Consider the following 19,980-nt stretch of genomic DNA (forward strand, 5'->3'; position numbering starts at 1 on the left):
ATCGAGCCCGCAACCCGGGCATGTGCCCAGACTGGAAATCAAACCATGACCTCCTGGTTCATAGGTCAATGCTCAATCACTGACCACACCGGCCAGCCCAAACTGTACACTTTAAAATAGTGAATTTTATGTTATGTGAATAATATCTTTTAAAAAAAATTAAGTATGGTGTCTAGCCCAGGGTAGCCTCTTTGAAAATATAGGGGTGGACAAAAGGAGGTTTACAGTTGTGAGTATGGAAACACAGAGTTTATTCTTGTATTACTTATTAATTATCATATTATTTCTTTGTATTACAACTGTAAACCTACTTTTGCCCACCCCTGCATGATAGTGGTTATCATTGTTCTCAAGGAAGTGTCTCAGGTGGCCCTGGCACGGGCCAGGAACGCAGCAGACACTCAGGAAATACTAGAGGGTGAGTGCATGACGCATTCCACGGCGTGTTTGGTCTAGGATGGGTGGGTGGGACAAAGGTGTGGACAGAGAGGTTCCATGCCCAGTTCGTATCCCTCAGGAAAAGGCCCAGATTATTCCCCAGGTAGAGAGGGCCTCAGGCCCAGACCGCAGCGGGCTTCCCACCCAGCTGTGCCCACTGCCCTGGGAATGCCAGGCCTCTGCCCCTCGCTGTCGGTGCAGGTGGCTGAACTGAGTCCAGCCGACAACGTGCCATGCGAAGGAAACACTTAACCCAGGCCGAGGAAAGTCTTCTTATGTGTATGTCTGACTTTGTATCTGATGTTGGGGGAACTGACTTCAAACAGAACCTCCACGAACCAGTTAAGGCCCTGCTGCCAAAGCCAAGGCCTTTCGGGGTCCAGCCCGGGCTCCTGGACTCCGCAGCGGCTGCCCTGCCCGGCACAGAGGGCGTGGGGCCAAGCGCTCCATCCCCGGTGGTCGCGGAGGAGGCCTCTCCATCTCTGCAAAGCCCAGGCCCCGCTGCGGAGGGGCTGCGAGGGCTTTTTCTGGAGACCGGCCAGGAGCTCAGCCCCGGGCATGGCCACAGCGCTGCGACCCAGGGACCCAGGCCGGGCAGGGAAAGCCGGGCGGGGGGGGGGGGGGGGGGGGGGGGGGGCGCTGAGCGGTGCCTCTGCGCCCCGCGCTCCCAGGGCAGGGGTCAGGGGTCAGAGCCGGCCCACAGGCGGTGCCTACGCCGAGCTGGCGGCCTAGAAGCCCCGGAGCCCGACCCGTTCCCCCCGACACCCCCACCCCCACCCCCACCCCCGCCTGCAATCTGGTGAGGAAGCTTCTAGACCCAGGGCGGCTCAGCCTGTGGTCACGACCGGCCAGGGGTGGGGAGGGCGCTGGCGCGGGGCTTAGTGGTGGGGAAGGGGGCAAGGGGCGAGGGGGGGCAGCCGGGCACCGACCCCTCTTAGGCCTACCGCCCTCACTAGAAAACGAGGCGGCTCCTCGGGTTCGGGGCACCCCTATACCCTCCCCAGGAGAGGCAGAGAGCTCCCCACCTCCCTGGTCTCTTTGCACATACCCCCCCTCCCCGCGCGCCTCGTGCAGCCCCTCCTCAAACAGGTGCCCCAGGGTTCACCCTCCTCCCCTGCCCCGTGGGTGGAGCCCCCGAGGGGGTGGAGGTGGGGCGGCGCAGATGGAGACGCGCACCGCCAGGACCGTCTCGGGCTGTCACCCCCAGGCGCCCAGCATCTGGAGCCGCGTCCCCACGCCCGCCACGCGCGCACACGGACACGCTCACACCGACACCGCCCCGCGCGCAGACCCCGCCCCGGCCCCGCCCCGGCCCCTGCGGGAGCCCCCTCCGGCGCTCCCCGCCCCGGCAGCCCGGCGGGGGGCGGGAGGCGGCGGCTCGGGCAGATTTGATTTTCCCGCAGCCCGGGCGCCCCGCAGCCGGAGCTGGAGCCGAGGGGGTGCGCTCGCCGCCGCGTCCCCAGCCCCGCCGCCGCCCGCGCTGGACCCAGCCAGAGGCGGTCCGCTCCGGCGCCCCGGGCTCCACGCCGCCCGCGCCCGGCCACCCCCGCCCGCGCCCCACCGGCCCCCACGCCCCTCTCTCCTGCACCCCTTCTGCCCCCGCCCCAGGCTGCACGCGCCCCTCCCGGCGCCCTCGCCCCGCGCCCCTGCGCCTCGCCCCGCTGCGCCCCAGTTCCCTGGGCACCTCACCCCACCCCGCGGCGCCCCCAGCCTCTCTGTCGCGGCCCCCTCACCCCTCCTGGGTCCGCGGCCCCCGCTCCCTCCGCCCCCTTCCCTCTCACTTCCCACGCCCCCTCTTCGCGCTCCTCTCTTCTCCTCCTTTGCCGCCAGCCTCGGCTCCGGCTCCGGCTCCGGCTCCGTAGTTGGGCAGAGCCCGGGGTTTCAGTTGCTCCCGGGAAGCGCGCAGCGCGCAGGGACTGACCAGTTTGGGGCGGAGGGGGTGGGGGGGCCGGTGGGCAATGGAGCAGCCCGAGGACATGACGTCGCTGAGCGAGTTCGACTCCTTGGCGGGCAGCATCCCGGCCACCAAGGTGGAGATCACCGTGTCGTGCAGGTGAGCCTCCCGCCGGCGGGGTCCCCCTGTCCCGCCCCTGGACCCGGAGCCGTGGTCCGTGGTCCGCGTTCCTCGCCTCCGGGATGCCCCCTCCTCCCCAGCCCCGTCCTGTCCGGCGAGAGCCCCGGCCCAGCCGCGGTGGCGACGTGGAATGGAAGCCAGGCTTGGGGTCGTGTTCCTGAAAGTTTGCGCTCTGGGCTGTTGCTGCGAGGACACGTGAAGACGCAGGAACAGGGGTCCGCGCCGGAGGGGGAGAGGGAAGGGGTGGCAGGCTGTTCCGGGGTCTTTGAGCAGGTCATCTCTGAGCAACTCCTCCCCAAATCTAGAAGAGGGAGGTCTGCCAACCTCCCAGGCGGCCTAGCCCCTGCCTCTGGCCTCCTTTCCTCTCTTCTGCCCCTACTCCCTCCCCTCCCCTCCCCCACCCACCCACCCACCGCCTGCGACCCAGGATGCTAGGCCTTTCTTCACCTCCAGCAACCACACTGACTCCCGGAGAAGAATCCCAGTGACTCCCCCAGTCACAGAGGTGTGGCTGCTGATGACAGTTTCAGTGGGACATTAAAAAAACAATAACTTGGGTACGAAATCTTAGGCCAAAGGGCTATAGCATTGGATGTGTGATTTAGAGTCCAGCAGGGGGGGACGTGTTTTGGGGGGGCTCCTACCCCAAAGTCCTCACACAGGCTTTGGGGTAACTTCTCCATCTCAGAGCTGGTCTCTGCCAGGTTCTCCTGTGAGGGGAAGGCTCCCCCAGGCAGTGAGGGGGTGCAGTGGAGATGGGGGGGCTTCTTCCTAGTGCAGTCACCCTGTGGCTGGCCTCGGGCCACTGCCTTGCTGCCACTGTGAGGGGCACCGGCCCAGGCATAGCCCGCCTTGAGGTCCCCTGAGATGCCACTCTCCCTGTCCCCCATGACTTGAGTCCTGGCTTTTCCCTTGTCCCAAATCCCCCACCCCATCTTCTTAGGGCCCCTCTGTGGTCAGACCTTTTACCCACCCTCATGGCCCCCACCCCTGTATTCCAGGCAGTGGGGAGGTAGAGATGGAGCCAGAGGGCCTGAGCTGGCATGTCAAGAGAAGGATTGGGGGCGGGGAGTTGAGGTTGGTGAGGATGGTGAGTGAGGGTTGATGTGGAACACAGCTGCCCCCCTGTGCCAAGCTCCCCTGATAACTCCCGTATGTCTCTCCCGTGGTCCCACACACAGTGCGCTCCGACCGTCTCCAGCGCCATTTGCATTTTGCCAGTTACTCTTCTGGGAGAATCCTGATGGCCCATTAGCTTCAGGCTCACCTCCTCAGCCACCGACAGCTGCCACAGCCCGCCCTCCCTTTCCAGCAGGTCACCCTCCCTGTGCCTGACTCCCCTCCAGCCTTCAATCATGCCTGTGTCAGCGCTGTCTCCAGATCCTCCCACCGCCAAGCCCAGGAACAATCCATTCCCCACCCAGAGCTCACCCCTCCGTCACCTCAGCCAGTTCATGCCCCGCATCCTGAAAAAGCCTGGCCTCCCGCCTCCACTTCCAGCCACGAGACACGCACCCCTCATCACTGTCTTCCGTGTCCCCTGGGCCCTGGGTCCTCAGCTTGGGCCATGGGGTCGCTCGCATCCTGAGCACTCAGCCTCTGAAGACACCTCAGGTGTGCACTTCATCCTCCTGCCCCAGAGTCACTGTCTGAGCCCTTGAAGGCAGAGATCCCCACCCTGACTCACACCCACGGGCCCTCTGCCCCTGTGGAGAGGAGAGGAGGCAGCGGGCAGCGGCACCGTGGCTTTGGAGTCAGACACTTTGACATGGAATCTGCTCCGCCGTTGGGGCTGCCTGTAGCCTAGGTTTCCTCCATTTGCCAAGTGCAATGAGAAGCCTCCTTTGCCGAGTAGCTCACGTGCTGGAAGAGTGGCTGGCATGGCGTAGCAGGTCCTCGCCACATACTGTTGGAGGAATTAACTTACAGGAATAGAGGACGGTGAAGTGCCCAACACACTGCTTGGCACTTACTTGGCCACAGTCGGTGCTGACAGCGAGGCGGTGGTGCTTGGCCCCTCCTGCTTGCTCTCTCCGAGTAGAGGTGTCGGACCTTTTGCCTAAAAGGTACCTAGGGATGCATTGGCGTCTTGGGGGATGTGGTTCTGGGATCAACCCTTGTGTCCACTCCTTCTCAGGACACGTGGTCTACCGGCCTGAGGAGGGCCTGCCCAGGCCCTGTTCCTGATCTGAAAGCCAGAGGGTGGAAAGTGGGTTTTGGTAGGAAGGAGTGAGGAGCGGGGGAGTCACCTGAACAGAGGGGAGGAGGGAAACAATATTGGTGAGCTTGAAATTGTAAATCATCTCTTTCCCTCAACCAGGTCCAGCTCTCCAGGCTCTAGAAGAGAGAGGAGGTGGGGGGAGGAGAGGGGGGCAGGGAGAAGAGGAGGAGGGTGGGGAGGAGGGAGAGCTGCACAGAATGGCTCTCCAGTATATTCTGCACTTCGTAGTCTCCAGTGAATGGAAGTCCTGCTCCTTGCACCTCAAGGTCCACACTGACGGGGCCCCACGAGGAGGCTATGGGGTACCCCTGCCCTGGGCATCTAGGTGACACCTGCTGGTGGGCAGGCAGAGGGGTTGGTGGGGTGAGAACTCCAGGGGGCTTCAGAAGGAGCTGCTGGGGTCGAGGGAGGCCAGTGTTTCAGGGAACTGGAATCTAGCATCCGGGGGCCGGTTCCTTCTCCTCTCTGCTCCTTAGGAAGGTCCCTGCCACCTCCCACAGTTCTAGGAGCTCCTGTTCCTGCCCGGGGTAGGACCCCAACCCCTGCCATACCGCCCCTGGGCACTCCCAGCCAAGCGCAGTGCCTGGTACCGGGGCACGTCTGCGCCGCAGCCCCGGACCACAGCAGAGGCCAAGCAGGCCTCCGCGGAAGGCGGGTCACGCTGTGGGGTGATGTTCGGGCCCCCCCTGTCGGTAGGGTATCTCTCCGGCGAATCCAAGTCCATTCCCAAGTAATTGTTTCTTACCAGCTTTGGTGAACTTAGGGCCACAGATTATAAAGTGCCTGGCTGTTTGGCTCAGTGGCTAAGAACATGGGCTGTGGGATCTGTCCACCTGTGTCCAGATCCCAGTTCTGTCCCCGTGACATCGGGTAAACTCCCGGGCCCTTATCTCTAAAGGAAGTACAGTAACCCTTATCATCGGAGGATTGGCCCAGGAAGGGAAATTTGTGTCGCCTATTACTTGACACCTGAAAGTAAATAAAACCCAGCCTCTCTAGCCGAGTCCCAGGGTCTGGGGGGTCCCGGAGATCCTTGCCCCCTGCCAGCTTTATTGACATCTATTTGCCATTTAGGGATCCTGAGTGAGTAGGGTAGATGGTGTATGGAACCGGATACCAGCAGGCGTCGTAGGAAGTGTGAGCCACAGCTTCTCTCTCCTCTGGTGGTCTTTCCCAGACCTTTCCTGCCCTCCTTAGCCTCCCTGCAGACGCAATCGAAACTCACCTGTCCAGCGTCCCATGCCCCACGGGCCACACTGCTTTTCTGGTTTCTGTGCGTCATCTGCCGCAGCGACCAGGACCAGCCTGCTGGTTAGAAAAGAGCGATTTGCATTTTTTATGTAACAGGAAACCTTTGCACTTCCGCAGGGTCCGGTGGGAGAAGCACAGCACATTTCAGCGGTGGGGCTCCCAGGCCCCCAGGGAAGGCAGGGGGTGGAGTCCAGAGGCTGGCGTGGGGCCGGTGAGCAGCGGCTGCCTCTGCCCCAGCGGTTTTCTGCTGTCTGTTCCGGCTGGTGTTTTGCTGCCGGGGGCAGGAGAGGCAGTCGGCTCAGGAGCTGTCCCTGGGCCTCTCAGAAGGCGGTGAATGGGCTCCGAAGGATCCCGTCTGGCCGGCAGGGAGGGCGGCTCTGGGGCAGGAGGGCCTGGGGGCAGGGGCAGCTGTCAAAGCCAGTGCTAGGAAAAGGAGGCCGTCAGCCGTTGAGTAGCCCAGGCATTCGCCAGTGGAGCCCGGGGAATAGTAACTGGGGTTTGTTGAGCACTTACTACGTGCCAGGCACCTCACGTCTGTATGAGTCTGTGCCACGTGCAATTGCCTGTGCTCAACTGTGTTGACCCGCTCAAACAGCCATTTGGTCCAAACTAAGATTATTATACTGGTTTTCAGTTCCTGTGTAACAAGTTGCCACAGACCTAGCGGCTAAAAGCAACAGCCACCTGTTATCTCTCTCAGTGTCTCTAGGTGAGGGCCCAGGCCTCACGGCTCCTCTCTCAGGGTCCCCCAGGCTGAAGTCCAGGCACCCGCAGGGGCTGTGATCTCCTCCGAGGCTGGGCGTCCACGCCGCGCTCATTTAGGTTGTGGGCAGAACGCAGTGTCTTGCAGCTGGGAGATTAAAGTCCTGTTTTCTTGCTGACTGTTGGATCCGAGTGGCGCTTAGCTCCCAGGCTTGTGCACAGGGGCCGGAGTCTAGGGCCGCCTTAGACCCCTCCCTACCTCTCTATGTATCTTCCTAGTCTTACGGCAATCCTGTGAGGTCGCTGGCAGTTCCCTTTTTGCTGATTGGGAAACCAGGGCTTAGAGGGATAAAGGCACCTGCTGGGGTTACACATTTAGTATGTTTCGGAAAGGGGGGTGCAAATTCCGTTTCCTCAAGTCTCACAGCTTCACGGCTGGAATGGGGTCTCCAAGAGGACCATGGTAGGGGCCTGGGTCCCAACCATGTGACCAAGAATTAGGTGTTTTCTTTCCAGGGTTGGGAGAGTTTTTTCTTGCTCAAGAATGCCTCTGGCTCTGGGACACAAACCTAGACCTGGAGGATCTCCGAGGAGCGGAGACCGGAGAGTCACGGGGTGGCAGCCTGCCTTCCAGGCACCCGACTGTCTCCCCTTCCCCCGCCCTCAGACCTCCCTGCTCAGAACCACGGCCAGCGCTGGAGATGGCCTGCCGCTGGGAAGAGAGGGCGGGAGGAGGTGAGGAGAGGGCTGTAATGCCACAGGGCACAGAGGAGTCAGGCTCGGTTAGGAATACGTAGGCTGTAGGTAACAGGAAGTTTAATAGTGATTCAAACCCTGAGTGCATTTATTTTGCTCAGATCACAGTGAGTCTGGAGGGAGGTTATCTGATGGTTTGTCAGCTCACTTTGCCAGCAAGGACCCAGCTGTCTTTGTACTTGGCCATTATCCAACTGCTGTGCCTCGTTATTGCAAAAAGGCTGCCTGTCCCAGGCATCACAGCCACATCCAAAGACAGGAAGCAAGACATCAGGCCAAAGGCCTCTCTTTGAAAAGTTCTTTTGATCTGGGAAGCACAGTCCCTCCCAAAATATCTCAGCAGACTTCCCCTTCCATTTCCGTGGCCAAATGGGTCTCATGGACACCCCTAGACGAGTATGTTAGTCAGCTCGGGCTGCCATAACAAAATGCTATAGATGGGGTGGCTCAAACAACAGAAATGTATTTTTTTTTTTTTTTAATATATTTTATTGATTTTTTACAGAAAGGAAGGGAGAGAGATAGAGAGTCAGAAACATCGATGAAAGAGAAACATCGATCAGCCGCCTCCTGCACATCCCCCACTGGGGATGTGCCCGCAACCCAGGTACATGCCCTTGACCGGAATCGAACCTGGGACCTTTCAGTCTGCAGGCCGACGCTCTATCCACTGAGCCAAACCGGTTTTGGCAACAGAAATGTATTTATCACAAACCTGCGAACGGACGTCCAAGACGGTGGGCTGGGCCGCCAGCACGCGTGGGTCCTGGGGAACATGCTCTTCCTGGCCTCAGGTGGCTGCCTTCCTGCTGTGTTCTCACATGGCAGAGAGAGAAGGGACAGCACGCTCTCTGCTCTCCGGAGTGTCTTTTTAAGGGCACTAATCCCATTGTAATCCCACCCTACGACCTCAGATAACCCTAATTACCTTCCAAAGGCTCATCTCCAAACACCATCTCATTGGGGGTTAGTGTTTTAATATATAAACTGGCGGGGGGGGGGGGGGGAAGTACACAATACCTGAAGCGATGGGGGTTCTGTTAGCAGGAGGAGAGAGGAATGCTGCTGCTGACAGCCATGGACTCTGCCACAAGGAGATGGTCCACGTGACTCACAGGCTGCTTGGGCTCCTGGGGTTCAGGGGCCTAAGGGGCCTCTGGGCCTGGCTCCTTGGATTTCCCTGCAGTCAGTGGAAGCCAGTGTTAGGTGACCGATGGATGATCCAGCTCAGCTTAGCTGGAACCCTGACTACCTCTCTTCCTGCCAGTTTCCTGGGCAAGAAAAAATGACTTAGTGGGATTTCAAAACATTGCAAGGGGCCTCTGTCCCCTAATGTTACTCACCTCTGCTGGCCTAGCCGTAGTGCCTGAAGGTGCCAATAGGATAGCTTTATGCCCTTCGGGCCTGAAGAATTCTGGGCAGGACACTGGAAGTCAGTGCAATTTCCTCATTTACCTTCTCTGAAACCTCGGCCTGGTCGTTTAAGTTCTCAACCTCAGTCTCTCCACCTGTGAAATGGGGGAAATACTGGTCCTGTTAACTTCCTGTAGGATTGTTATGGAGACAACAGAGATTGTGTTTGCGAAATCCTGTATAAAGTGGAATGTGCTCACTGAACTCAATAACGATGATGGGTAGCAATAACTGATCGCTACTGACACATCCATTCTTTCGATAATTGATACGAACCCTCATTTGCTACTGAGAGGCTTCTCTGTGCCGAGCACAGTTCAGAGTGCTGAGGCTATAGTGTGAACAAGATAGACAAGCTCTCTCCTCTCAGAACTCACATTGGCGTTGGTGGTGGGGAATATAAGCAAATACACACATTTAAAAAATATTTTTATTGATTTCAGAGAAGGAGAGAGAGAGAGAGAGAGAGAGAGAGAGAGAGAGAGAGAGAGAGACATCAATGAGGAAAGAGAATCACTAATGGCTGCCTCCTGCATGCCCCCGACTGGGGATTGAGCCTGCAACCCGGGCATGTGCCCTGACAGGAATCGAACCGTAACCTCCTGGTTCATAGGTTGATGCTCAAACCTATTCATAGGTTGATGCTCATATCCTATTGGGACCTTCAGGTACCACACCAGCCAGGATATATACATTTCTTATGAAATAATGTCTGATAGGGATAAGTGCTCTGCAAATAAGTTTGTGGTTGTTGGGGATGCTTTAGACAAGATGGGCAGGTGACACTGAGCCAGTGGGTGAGACAGCCACCTGGAGGAGGATCTGGAGAGAGAGTGGTTCAGATAGAGAGACAGCAAGTGCAAAGGCCCAGTGGCAGCAAAGACCTTGGCATCCTTGCAAAACCGCAGGAGGGTAGTGTGGCTGGAGTAGTGTGACTCCCCAGAGAGGAGTGGAAGAGGACGAGGTCAGAGCAGAAATGGAGGGTGCAGATGCATACTAAGGAGTTTGATTTATTATCCTAATAATAATGGAATAATTGTTATTATTCTGTTTGGGGCGGGGTTAAACAGGAGTAATGTGGTCTGATGGGCCTTCTAAAGATTTCCTCTGGGTAGCTTCAGGGAATTGACCAGCGGAGGGAGGGGAGGGGCACGAGGCAGGAGGCCTCTGGAGCGTCCAGGTGAGGGACCACGGTGCTGTGGCGTGAGGAAGAGTGGGCGGATTTGGGATGCGCTTTTGAAGTAGAAACCTTAAAGACGTGTTGAGTGGGACCGGGAGAGGAATCGCGCACGCTCCCTATATTTCTGTTTTAAACACTTGGCTCCCCCACAGCTGCGCAGGGCGGGTAGGTGACCCCAGCACAGGTGAGGAGACTGAGGCCGAGCCCCTCGCCCAGGGGCACAGTCACCACGTGGCCCCGGAGACTGCAGCGCAGCTGCGTCTGAGGCCTCCTTGGTCATGCAGCACGGGAGGGACAATTACGACAATAATTAATAATTATAGAAATGCAGATAGCCCGGGAAGGAGCGCTCGCTAAGCCACGGGGAAATTGCCTTTTGGACCTTGGTGCGGAGACTTGGCAGGGAGACAGAGCGTACGTGAGGGCGGGATCTGAGAGGGGAGATGGGCCAGTGCCAGGGGCTGGCTGCCAGGGCCCTCTCCTCCCGCTCCCTCAGAGCCTTGCCTCGGACTCCGCCTGCGAGGACAGGAGCGGGGGTGGGGGTGCGGCGGCGGGAGGAGGTGAGAGCCTCCGGTTCTGGTTCTCTTCCTTGGGAGAAGCCCTGAGGAGGCCAGGCCGGGGCAGGAGCAGGGAAGTGAGGAGCACTGCTGGCCGGGGGGCCGGGGGAGACCTGGGCTTGGTAACACGGTTGCTCCCCAAATGGCCTTGGGCTTCTGAGTTCCACCCGTGGTGCCTGGCAAGCTGGGTGAACCGGGCACGACTCAGCCCCAAATGTCTTGCCTGTAGCAGGGGTGACATCCGCCTCCTGGCACTGGTGTGTAGGGTGAATAGGGGGTCCCCGATCACGTGCCCAGCAGAGGATTTGGTGCAGGTTAGGTCCTGCCTCTGCCATCCTCTTTGCCTGCCGCGGGGCTGGCCAGATGCTTGGCGTTGGACTGCTCCATAGAGAAATGGGGTGTTGCTTGTGGGCCCCTCAGGCTCAGGGGTCTCTGTGGGCCTCCTGGCTCACCTGTCCCGTCCGCTCAGCCAGCAGGAAGGCGGCACTGCCAGCTGGGCAAGGGCACCTGCGCCAGCCCGGCTTAGGGAGCAGGGGGAGCACACGGGCATCGCTAGACGCCACTTGGTCCCCGTGGGCCTTTAGCGAGACTTCCTGTGAGCGGGGCGCTGCTCCAGCTCATTTGCAAACATGAACTCTCTTCTCAGAAAACCCTTGGAGAGGACTGTTATTCCCCCGGTTCACAGATGGGGATACTGAGGCACAGAGGATCGAGGGAGGTCCTTACAGCTAGTAATGGGCAGGGCTGGGTTTGGGACCCAGCCTGAGGCTGCAAGTCTGTGCTCTCAGCATCCCCACCTCTTCTCGGCGGTTGGCGGGGTGCTGGGGCGGGGGGGGGCGTTGGGAAGAAGATAAACATGTTTTCTTAATTTTCTAGCCTGAGGAACCTTGTTGGGAATATGACGAAAGCCCTCCAAAAAGAACGCACCCAGCGGCACCCGTCTGCCGCACTGTGCTTACCGTGTCAGGGGGCCCACGCACCCTGTTAAGGATCCACCTGTGGCCGGGAGCTGCGGGCTGCGCTCTTCCCGCACTTCTTCCTGCGGGAGCCAGGGGCCCTGCTCAGCATCCGCCCTCGGGGGGGCGCAGACACACACAGGGATGTGCGATGGTTCCCCGGCCACTCAGCTCAGGAGCAAATGGGTCTCCGAGGGGGCTCCCTGAGGGCAGGGCTGTGTCCCCCTCAGACTGGGGCTCCCTGAAGACAGGACTCTCTTCCCCTCTCTGTTCCCTCCTACTCAACATTCGAATGTCCCGGAAGGGAGGGTGGCACACAGGCTCCCTCCCTGGCACCCGCCTCTCCGGCCGCTCCCTTTGCTGGGACTGTGACCCTGCAGGCAGCCGGGTCCTCGCTCCAGGCCCTGGAAGGGCTTCCTGGGGGAGAGCAGAGAGGCCGGGCCCAGCGCTGCTTCCCTGGCCTTGATCTGAGGAACAAAAGAAGCCAATTTCCAGGCTGCGAGCGGACAGCTGAGGGTTTCGTGCTCTTTGGGGGAAATACAGTTGCCTGTTGGAAAATGTCTCTGAGCTCCCAGAGGCCGAAGGTGGAGAAAGCGCGCTCGGGGTCTGCCTGTGCCCGGGGCCCGGGGCCTGCCTGTGCCCGGGGCCCGGGGCCTGCCTGGGTGGAGAGCCTGGTGCCCCCCCCAGCTTCTCACTGCTGCTGCCTGTGGGCACGTCCCTCCCCCTCCCTGAGCCTCAGGGGCCCCCGTGGATCAGGGGAGGCTGTGTGAGAGGAGGACGTTGTTGCCGTGGGGAAACCGAGGCCCAAAGACCAAGAGTCCTGACGTGTGGTATCTGGACTGGTCATCGGGACCGTGTGCGTGCGCATGTGCATGTGTGTGCGTGTGTGTGTGTGTGTGTGCATGTATCTTATTTAAACATGGCTTCCGGGGCCCTGCCCAGACCTACACAATCAGACTCCAGGAGTGGGCCCAGAATCTGCCTTCTGAGAGTGGGAGCGGGAGGAGGCCCAAGAAGTGAGAGGCCCACAGGCAGATGGGTGTGGATGAGGTGAGGGGTCACAGAGGGCTGGAGGGTCCCCCAGAAAGAGAGGCCAAGGGGACGCCCGAGGCTGGGGTGACGGGGCGGTCCCAGCCAGTGGGGCACTCCAGCCACTGCACAGGGGGCCGGGACTGTGTGTGCACATTGGGGCTCCTGGGGCTGGTGAGGTGGAGGTGGCTCTGTCAGCCGTCCTATCTCTCCTTGATCCCCAAGTGAGCCTGAGCACCCACATGGGAGTGACTGCTCTGCTCAGCTCCTGGCCCAGCATGACTGACATCGGGCAAGCCTCACTGCCCACAGCTGTCCTGAGGGAGGAACTGCTTTTAGCCCCACTTTACAGATGGGGAAACCGAGGCACAAGGAAGGCAAGGAACTTATCCAGATCTGGGATGTGGACCCAGCATGTCTGGCTGCAGCCCATGCACTTAACCATTAGGCTCTTGAGCTAAGAGGAGGCATTGGGGCTCCCCTGCGCATGGCCAGGCGCCTCGCCGGTCAGGAGACAAGGGCCTCGCTCACCCATCTGGCTGTGGTCTGCCTTCATCCACCCCGTTTGCCAGGCCCTTGCTCTGTGTCGGGGCTGGGCTGGCCCGGGAGAGGCAGATGCGCCCTGCTGTGCAGCCCGGGGCATGGCTGAGTCCCAGCCAGAGGCTGCACACCACAGCCAGAGGCTGCACACCACAGCCAGAGAGCTCAGGGGCAGGAGAGGAGCCGGCTGCTGGTCATGCGCAGGGGAAGCCCCAGGACAGGCTCCGGCGAGCAGGAAGGATAGGAGTGGGTCTGGAAGGATGACCTCAGCAGCATGGAGGGCAGAGCTTGGCATGACTCTTGGCTGCGTGGCCCAGGGTGCAGTGAGAGGCCTGAGGTCACTGGGCAAGGAGTCACCGAAGCTGGGTGACTGGATCCTATTTCTTAGCCCAGCTGTGTGCTTCTCACCCAGCTGGGAGGGTGGGCAGAGCCCATCTACTTCTCCTCTTTGAAGTAAGGTGCTCTCTCTCTCTCTCCCCCCCTCTCTGCCCACCCTCCCCTAGGCTGAGATCCAGGATCTCACTGTCTTTCTTACTAGCCTAGACATGACTACATCTGAGTTCCAGACCAGACTCAGAGGGGACCCAGGCCTTGGAGAAGCCACTTGGCCTCTCTCTGAGCCTACATTCCTGATTAATAGAGGGACTGGAAAAGCCGACCGCTGCACCCCTTCCAGCTGGACCATTCTAGGGTTTTATATAATAACTAGAGGCCCAGTGCGCACGAAATCATGTGCAAGTAGCTCAGGTGGCTGCCTTGCCCATCGCTGCTAGTAGCTTGCTGCCCCGCCTTCTGTGGCTCCACCACTAGTAGCTCATGCCCTGCCCCGCCCCCCCCTCCCCCGCCAGAGAGCTGCTGCTCGTTTGGTCATGACGGCCTGACGGCCACAAGCCTTTTATATAAGAGACAGAGCTTCATGACAGCATTCAAAGAGGAACCTCAGCTCCCTTCTCCCTTTCCCACTCCTCACCCTGCCCCGGGTTCCACCACCGTGGAGCCCTCCTCGGGGCTAAGGCATGGTGTCTCTGGTTTAAACAAGAGGGACGCTCCTGCCTCCAAGCCCAGCACACTGCAGGGGGCAAGGTCAGCCCGGGACAGGCCCGCCCGCCTCGGTGGGGTGAGCATCTGTAAGTGGTCTCTGACCTGCAGCCTCTGCTACCTACCTTTCAGAGCTGCCTCGCGTGTCACTTCCTCTGGTGCTCACTGCCAGGGCTGGGGGCTTTGCCAGACAGTTGCCAGAGTGACAGCTGGCTGGGAGCAGGTTGGCGGAGGGGCGGTGGGGCCAGCAGAGGGGGTGTGTGCCACTGGGGAGAGACTGGAGCGGAGGGTGGGGATTTGGGGATCCCTCTAGAGACATCTCTGGGAATCTGTGAGGACTGGAGCTGAGTGACTCATGAGCCCAATCTGGGGCCGCCCCAGGCAGCGGGGGATGCCATGTGCTCGTGCCAGGTTGCTACTACAGCTGTCTGTCTGTCTGTCTATCTGTCAGTAGGCCTTTGCTCCCAAGTCAGGGCGATTGAGTTGAGTGTGGGGTCAAGTTGCCCAGACAAGCTGTCGCTCCTGGTGGTTCTGGCGATGCGGACGCAGGGTCAGAGCTTCTAGACCAGCGGTTCTCAACCTGTGGGTCGCGCCCCCTTTAGCGGTTGAACGACCCTTTCACAGGGGTCGCCCAAGACCATCCTGCATATCAGATATTTACATGACGATTCATAACAGTGGCAACATGACAGTTATGAAGTAGCAATGAAAATAATGTTATGGTTGGGTCACAACAAGAGGAACTGCATTTAAAGGGCCAGAACAGTGGTCAGCAAACTGCAGCTCGCGAGAGCCACATGCGGCTCTTTGGCCCCTTGAGTGTGGCTCTTCCACAAAATACCACTTGCAGGCGCGCACGTAGAGTGGGATTGATACTTCGCAGCCCATGCGCAGAAGTCGGTATTTTGTGGAAGAGCCACATTCAAGGGGCCAAAGAGCCACATGTGGCTCGCGAGCCGCAGTTTGCCGACCACGGGGCCAGAAGGTTGAGAACCACTGTTCTAGACCTTTCTGTCTCTGCCACTGCTTGCTGTGGGGAGTGGCCACTCCCTGCCCTGGGCCCCTGCTCCCTCCTCAGGGCCATCAGCTCTGACATTTGGGGCTGGCTGTTAGGAAGCCACACAAACCCACGCTGAGGGTTTCTCCTCTTTGGGAAAGGGGTGCAGGGGGCACGGAGGCCCTGGGGGAGTGTGGGGATGGAGAGGAGACAGGGGAGGTGACCCCGGGCATCTGGGAGGGAGGTGGGACAGGCTGAAATGGCTGGCCGGGTCAGAGCTTACCGTTAGGGCAGTGTGAAAAGCAGGGCGGGGGTGGGGGGACAGCTCCAGCAGGCAGGGGGGCTTCAGGGATGGGGCGTGGGGGCTCTGTAATGAGCAGGTTTCCTGGGCTCTGGGAGACTGGAGCATGCCTCAGGGGTGGATGTGGGGAGGAGAGTGAGGAAGCCAGTGTTTATGTCCCCACTCCTGCCCACCATTGGTTGAGGGCTGCCCTCGGAGCTAAAACTTCCTGGTGTTTGCAGCCCCCCAGCCAGAGAAGGCCCCGGAGGCGGCAGGAGGAAACCATGTGTGGGTGCAGGGCCAGGGAGGGCTGAGGAGGCAGCCCAGGGCAGCCACCACCTTGGAGACTGGCACTTGTCTGCATTGTACAAGCGAGGAAACAGCTCAGAAGGGTTCGAGGGACTTCCTGCGTTGCTTCCTGCCAGCACCAGGTCACTGAACTCGGCACACAGATGTGCAGGACAGGCCCTTGCCCGATCCCTCCGCTTCCACATCTGTAAGATGGGAGGATGCCTGCCCAGGACTGACCCTGAGGGCAGCTGCTGCCTGCAGAGCGCTTAGCACGGTGCCTGGCCCGACACCTGGCCCATCCCCTGCGGCTCCCTGAGCTGAAGCTGAGTGCACAGAGGCAGGCAGGAGGCCTCACACCTGTCAAAGGCCTCTCACTCCCCCAGCGCGGTCCATCACCTGGCTGAATGCCTTCAACATGATTAGCAGGGTCGTGTGTCAGCTGTGGCCTTGACCAGACGGGTCTGCATCCCTGGGAGGGATAGTTCATTAATCCGTCAGCCCAGAGGAGATGGCGGAATCAACTGGTTGTAAGTAGGGCCCTGAGAGAATAGGACCCTGGATGGATGCGTTTTGACAGCTTGATTTTGTTTGCTGAGAGACAGAGATGCGGTAAGAGGAGCTTCTAGTCCAGGCCAAGACATTGGGCAAAGAGCAATGTGGCCCAAGAGCGAGGGGCTGAGGGACCCAGGGCGCCAGCGTGTGTGAAAGGTGGGGTGGGTGGTGGGGAGCCACACCCGTAGGCAGCGGCGCCGAGGACCCCCCTGCTCGCCCTGTGGGCTGCAATGAGCCAAACAAACGGAGGCGGCTTCGGGCCTCAAGAGGCCCTGATCCCCCAAAGCCCCCTCCTGGGCTCTGCTAACTCCTCCTCTCTCCCCTTCTTGCAGGAACCTTTTGGACAAAGACATGTTTTCCAAGTCTGACCCACGTAAGTCCTGCTCTGACAATAGTAACAGTGGCAACGGCATTGTGGCGATGGCAGCGGCCAGCCCCTGAGTCCTCGCTGAGCGTCGGGTGCGGTGGAGGGTGGGGGGTCCCGGTGCCGGTCCAGGCTGCCCTCATGAACACTGTCTGAGAAAGGACTGGGCGGCTGGCCCTCCCCAACCCCCACACTTGTGAAGCCTCAACACAACCGAGCGGGTTGGGCGGGTCAGCGTCTCAGGGCCCAAACTTTCCAGAACCAGGGAAACCAGTACATTTAAGAGCCCCAGTTGGCTGTGGTCCAGGGGACCGAGCCCTGATTTTGGAGCCCAGGGTTCTAGCTCAGAGAAGTGCCACTCAGGTATGTGGCCTCACTTAGGCCACGGGCCTCCTCCGAGCCCATCGGTGAGGGGGCTGGTGACAGTGACAGGCTGCCCTGAGCCCTAGGGATGACGGGGGTTTCAGGGGCTCTCCTGCCCCACCTCTGCCGCCAAGTCACCCCTCATGCCCACCTGTCTGCCTGCTGCACACTTGCTCAGGCTGAGATGCCAACGGCCCTGACCCCCTCCCCGGAGGGCCCTCCTCCCAGGCACATGGATGTTCCAGACCCTTCTCCAAGCTGAGGATGCCCAGACCCCACCCTGCCACCCAGGCCCACTCTCCCGAGGCCCCTCCCCCGAGGCCCCGCCCCCGAGGCCCCGCCCCTCCAGGGCCCTCTGCACGGGGACACCCCTTCTCCTGGCCTGTGTGGCTTGTTAACCCCTTTTCCCTCCTCTCCCCACAGTGTGCGTCATGTATACTCAAGGGATGGAGAACAAGCAGTGGAGGGAGGTAGGTCCCGCCCCTTCCCCACCCAGACACCAGCCTGGCCCTGGTGGGAGTCTGCTTGTCCCTGACGGCAGTCACCTGACTCTGGAGACAGCCCCCCCATGTTCATAACTGCAGCCTCTGAGCCTGAGAGAAGACGAGTGAGGTGTGCAGAGGGGGGACTCGTCCCCACTGCTGCAGGAAGAGTCCAGGAGAGGACTGGAAAGTCCCTGCCCTCGGGGAGCCCCCGTCTGAGGGGGACACAGCCCTATCCTTGGGGAGCCCCCGTTTGAGGGGGACACGGCCCTGTCCTCAGGGAGCCCCAGTCTGAGGGGGACATAGCCCTGTCCTCAGGGAGCCCCAATCTGAGGGGGACACGGCCCTGTCCTCAGGGATCCCCAGTCTGAGGGGGACACGGCCCTGTCCTCAGGGATCCCCAGTCTGAGGGGGACACGGCCCTGTCCTCAGGGAGCCCCAGTCTGAGGGGGACACGGCCCTGTCCTCAGGGAGCCCCAGTCTGAGGGGGACCCTGTCCTCAGGGAGCCCCAGTCTGAGGGGGACACGGCCCTGTCCTCAGGGAGCCCCAGTCTGAGGGGGACCCTGTCCTCAGGGAGCCCCAGTCTGAGGGGGACACAGCCACCTCAGAAGAAGTGATCTCGTGCCCTGACAGCTGTGGGCATGGCCTGCAGCACCGTGTCCCTCCCCGGCAGCCGTCTGGGTCCTGACCAGTGTGAGCGGTCGGTCAGGTGAACCCCCTGCCCACTAATCTTCATGCCTCCCCTCTGCTCTGAATCAAGTCCCAGCCCCTCAGCCTGGCTTCAGGCTCTGCCAGAACCGGGGAGTCCCTCCCCGATGACATGGTGAGGAGGAGACCAGCCAGGAAACTTCAGGACCTCAGGCCTTGTCCCCACCCTCATCCTCGTGGGTGAGCGGCCAGGGCCCCTCCTCCCTGCCCTGGCCTCCACCCCCACCCCAGGTGTGGTGGGAGCAAGTGGCCAAAGGGCTGCCGTTCACCCATAAAGTGTCTGGGAAATGCCTGCAAGGTGGTGGGGGGCACGCTGGGCTGTTTACTCTTTCACTCTCTCCAAGACCGGGCCAATTAGAGCGTGGCCCCATCGCGGGGAAGCCGTGAGCCGGTTTAAAGGGACTAATTACTTCTGAGGCCTTCGGGCCAAGCTTCACAGAAAGCGGGTGATTCATTCAGGAAAGGGGGGGGGGCGCTTCTGAATGGCACTCTCCTCCAGCCTGGCCAGTGTCCACTCCGGGCTGGGGCTGGGGCTGGGGCTGGGCTCGGGCTGGGGCTGGGGCTGGGGCTGGGCTGGGGCTGGGGCTGGGGCTGGGCTGGGGCTGGGGCTGGGGCTGGGCTCGGTCTGGGTCTGGGGCTGCGGCTAGGCTGGGGCTGGAGCTGGGGCTGGGGCTGGGGCTGGGGCTGGGCTGGAGCTGGTGCTCGGGGCTGGGGCTGGGGCTGGGCTGGGGCTGGGTCTGGGGCTGTGGCTAGGCTGGGGCTGGAGCTGGGGCTGGGGCTGGGGCTGGGGCTGGGGCTGGGGCTGGGGCTGGGCTGGGGCTGGGTCTGGGGCTGGGGCTGGGGCTGGGCTGGGGCTGGGTCTGGGGCTGTGGCTAGGCTGGGGCTGGAGCTGGGGCTGGGGCTGGGGCTGGGCTGGGGCTAGGGCTGAGCTGGGCTAGGGCTGGGGCTGGGCTGGGGCTGGGGCTGGCCTTGGGCTGGGGCTGGGCTTGAGCTGGGGCTCGGGGCTGGGGCTGGGCTGGGGCTGGGGCTGGGGCTGGGGCTGGGGCTGGGCTGGGGCTGGGGCTGGGGCTGGGCTGGGTCTGGGTCTGGGGCTGCGGCTAGGCTGGGGCTGGAGCTGGGGCTGGGGCTGGGGCTGGGGCTGGGCTGGGGCTAGGGCTGAGCTGGGCTAGGGCTGGGGCTGGGCTGGGGCTGGGGCTGGGGCTGGGGCTGGGCTGGGTCTGGGTCTGGGGCTGCGGCTAGGCTGGCGCTGGAGCTGGGGCTGGGGCTGGGGCTGGGGCTGGGCTGGGGCTGGGGCTGGGCTTGAGCTGGGGCTCGGGGCTGGGGCTGGGCTGGGGCTGGGGCTGGGGCTGGGGCTGGGCTGGGGCTGGGGCTGGAGCTGGGGCTGGGGCTGGGGCTGGGGCTGGGCTGGGGCTAGGGCTGAGCTGGGCTAGGGCTGGGGCTGGGCTGGGGCTGGGGCTGGGCTTGAGCTGGGCCTGGGCTGGAGCTGGGCTGGGGCAGGGCTGGGGCTGGGGCTGGGCTGGGCTAGGCCTGGGCTGGGGCTGGGGCTGGGCTGGGGCTGGGGCTGGGGCTGGGCTGGGTCTGGGTCTGGGGCTGCGGCTAGGCTGGGGCTGGGGCTGGGGCTGGGGCTGGGGCTGGGCTGGGGCTAGGGCTGAGCTGGGCTAGGGCTGGGGCTTGAGCTGGGGCTGGGGCTGGGCTGGGGCTGGGGCTGGGGCTTGAGCTGGGGCTCGGGGCTGGGGCTGGGCTGGGGCTGGGGCTGGGGCTGGGCTGGGTCTGGATCTGGGGCTGCG

The 19,980-nt window shown here is 61.6% G+C and overlaps 1 protein-coding gene across 1 annotated transcript in view; it reads left to right on the forward strand.

Annotated features, from left to right (window-relative positions):
• Positions 1-2,237: 2,237 nt before the first annotated feature.
• CPNE5 (copine 5) overlaps positions 2,238-19,980 on the forward strand; it is an 86,535-nt gene continuing 68,792 nt past the window's right edge. The window contains exons 1-3 of the mRNA XM_059701829.1: positions 2,238-2,491; positions 16,608-16,648; positions 17,426-17,472. Coding sequence (XP_059557812.1) covers positions 2,397-2,491; positions 16,608-16,648; positions 17,426-17,472 — 183 coding nt within the window. The 5' untranslated portion in view covers positions 2,238-2,396. The remainder of the gene's footprint in view (positions 2,492-16,607; positions 16,649-17,425; positions 17,473-19,980) is intronic.

The sequence above is a fragment of the Myotis daubentonii genome, chromosome 6 (genome assembly GCF_963259705.1).
Source record: "Myotis daubentonii chromosome 6, mMyoDau2.1, whole genome shotgun sequence".
In the NCBI taxonomy this organism is placed as follows: domain Eukaryota; kingdom Metazoa; phylum Chordata; class Mammalia; order Chiroptera; family Vespertilionidae; genus Myotis; species Myotis daubentonii.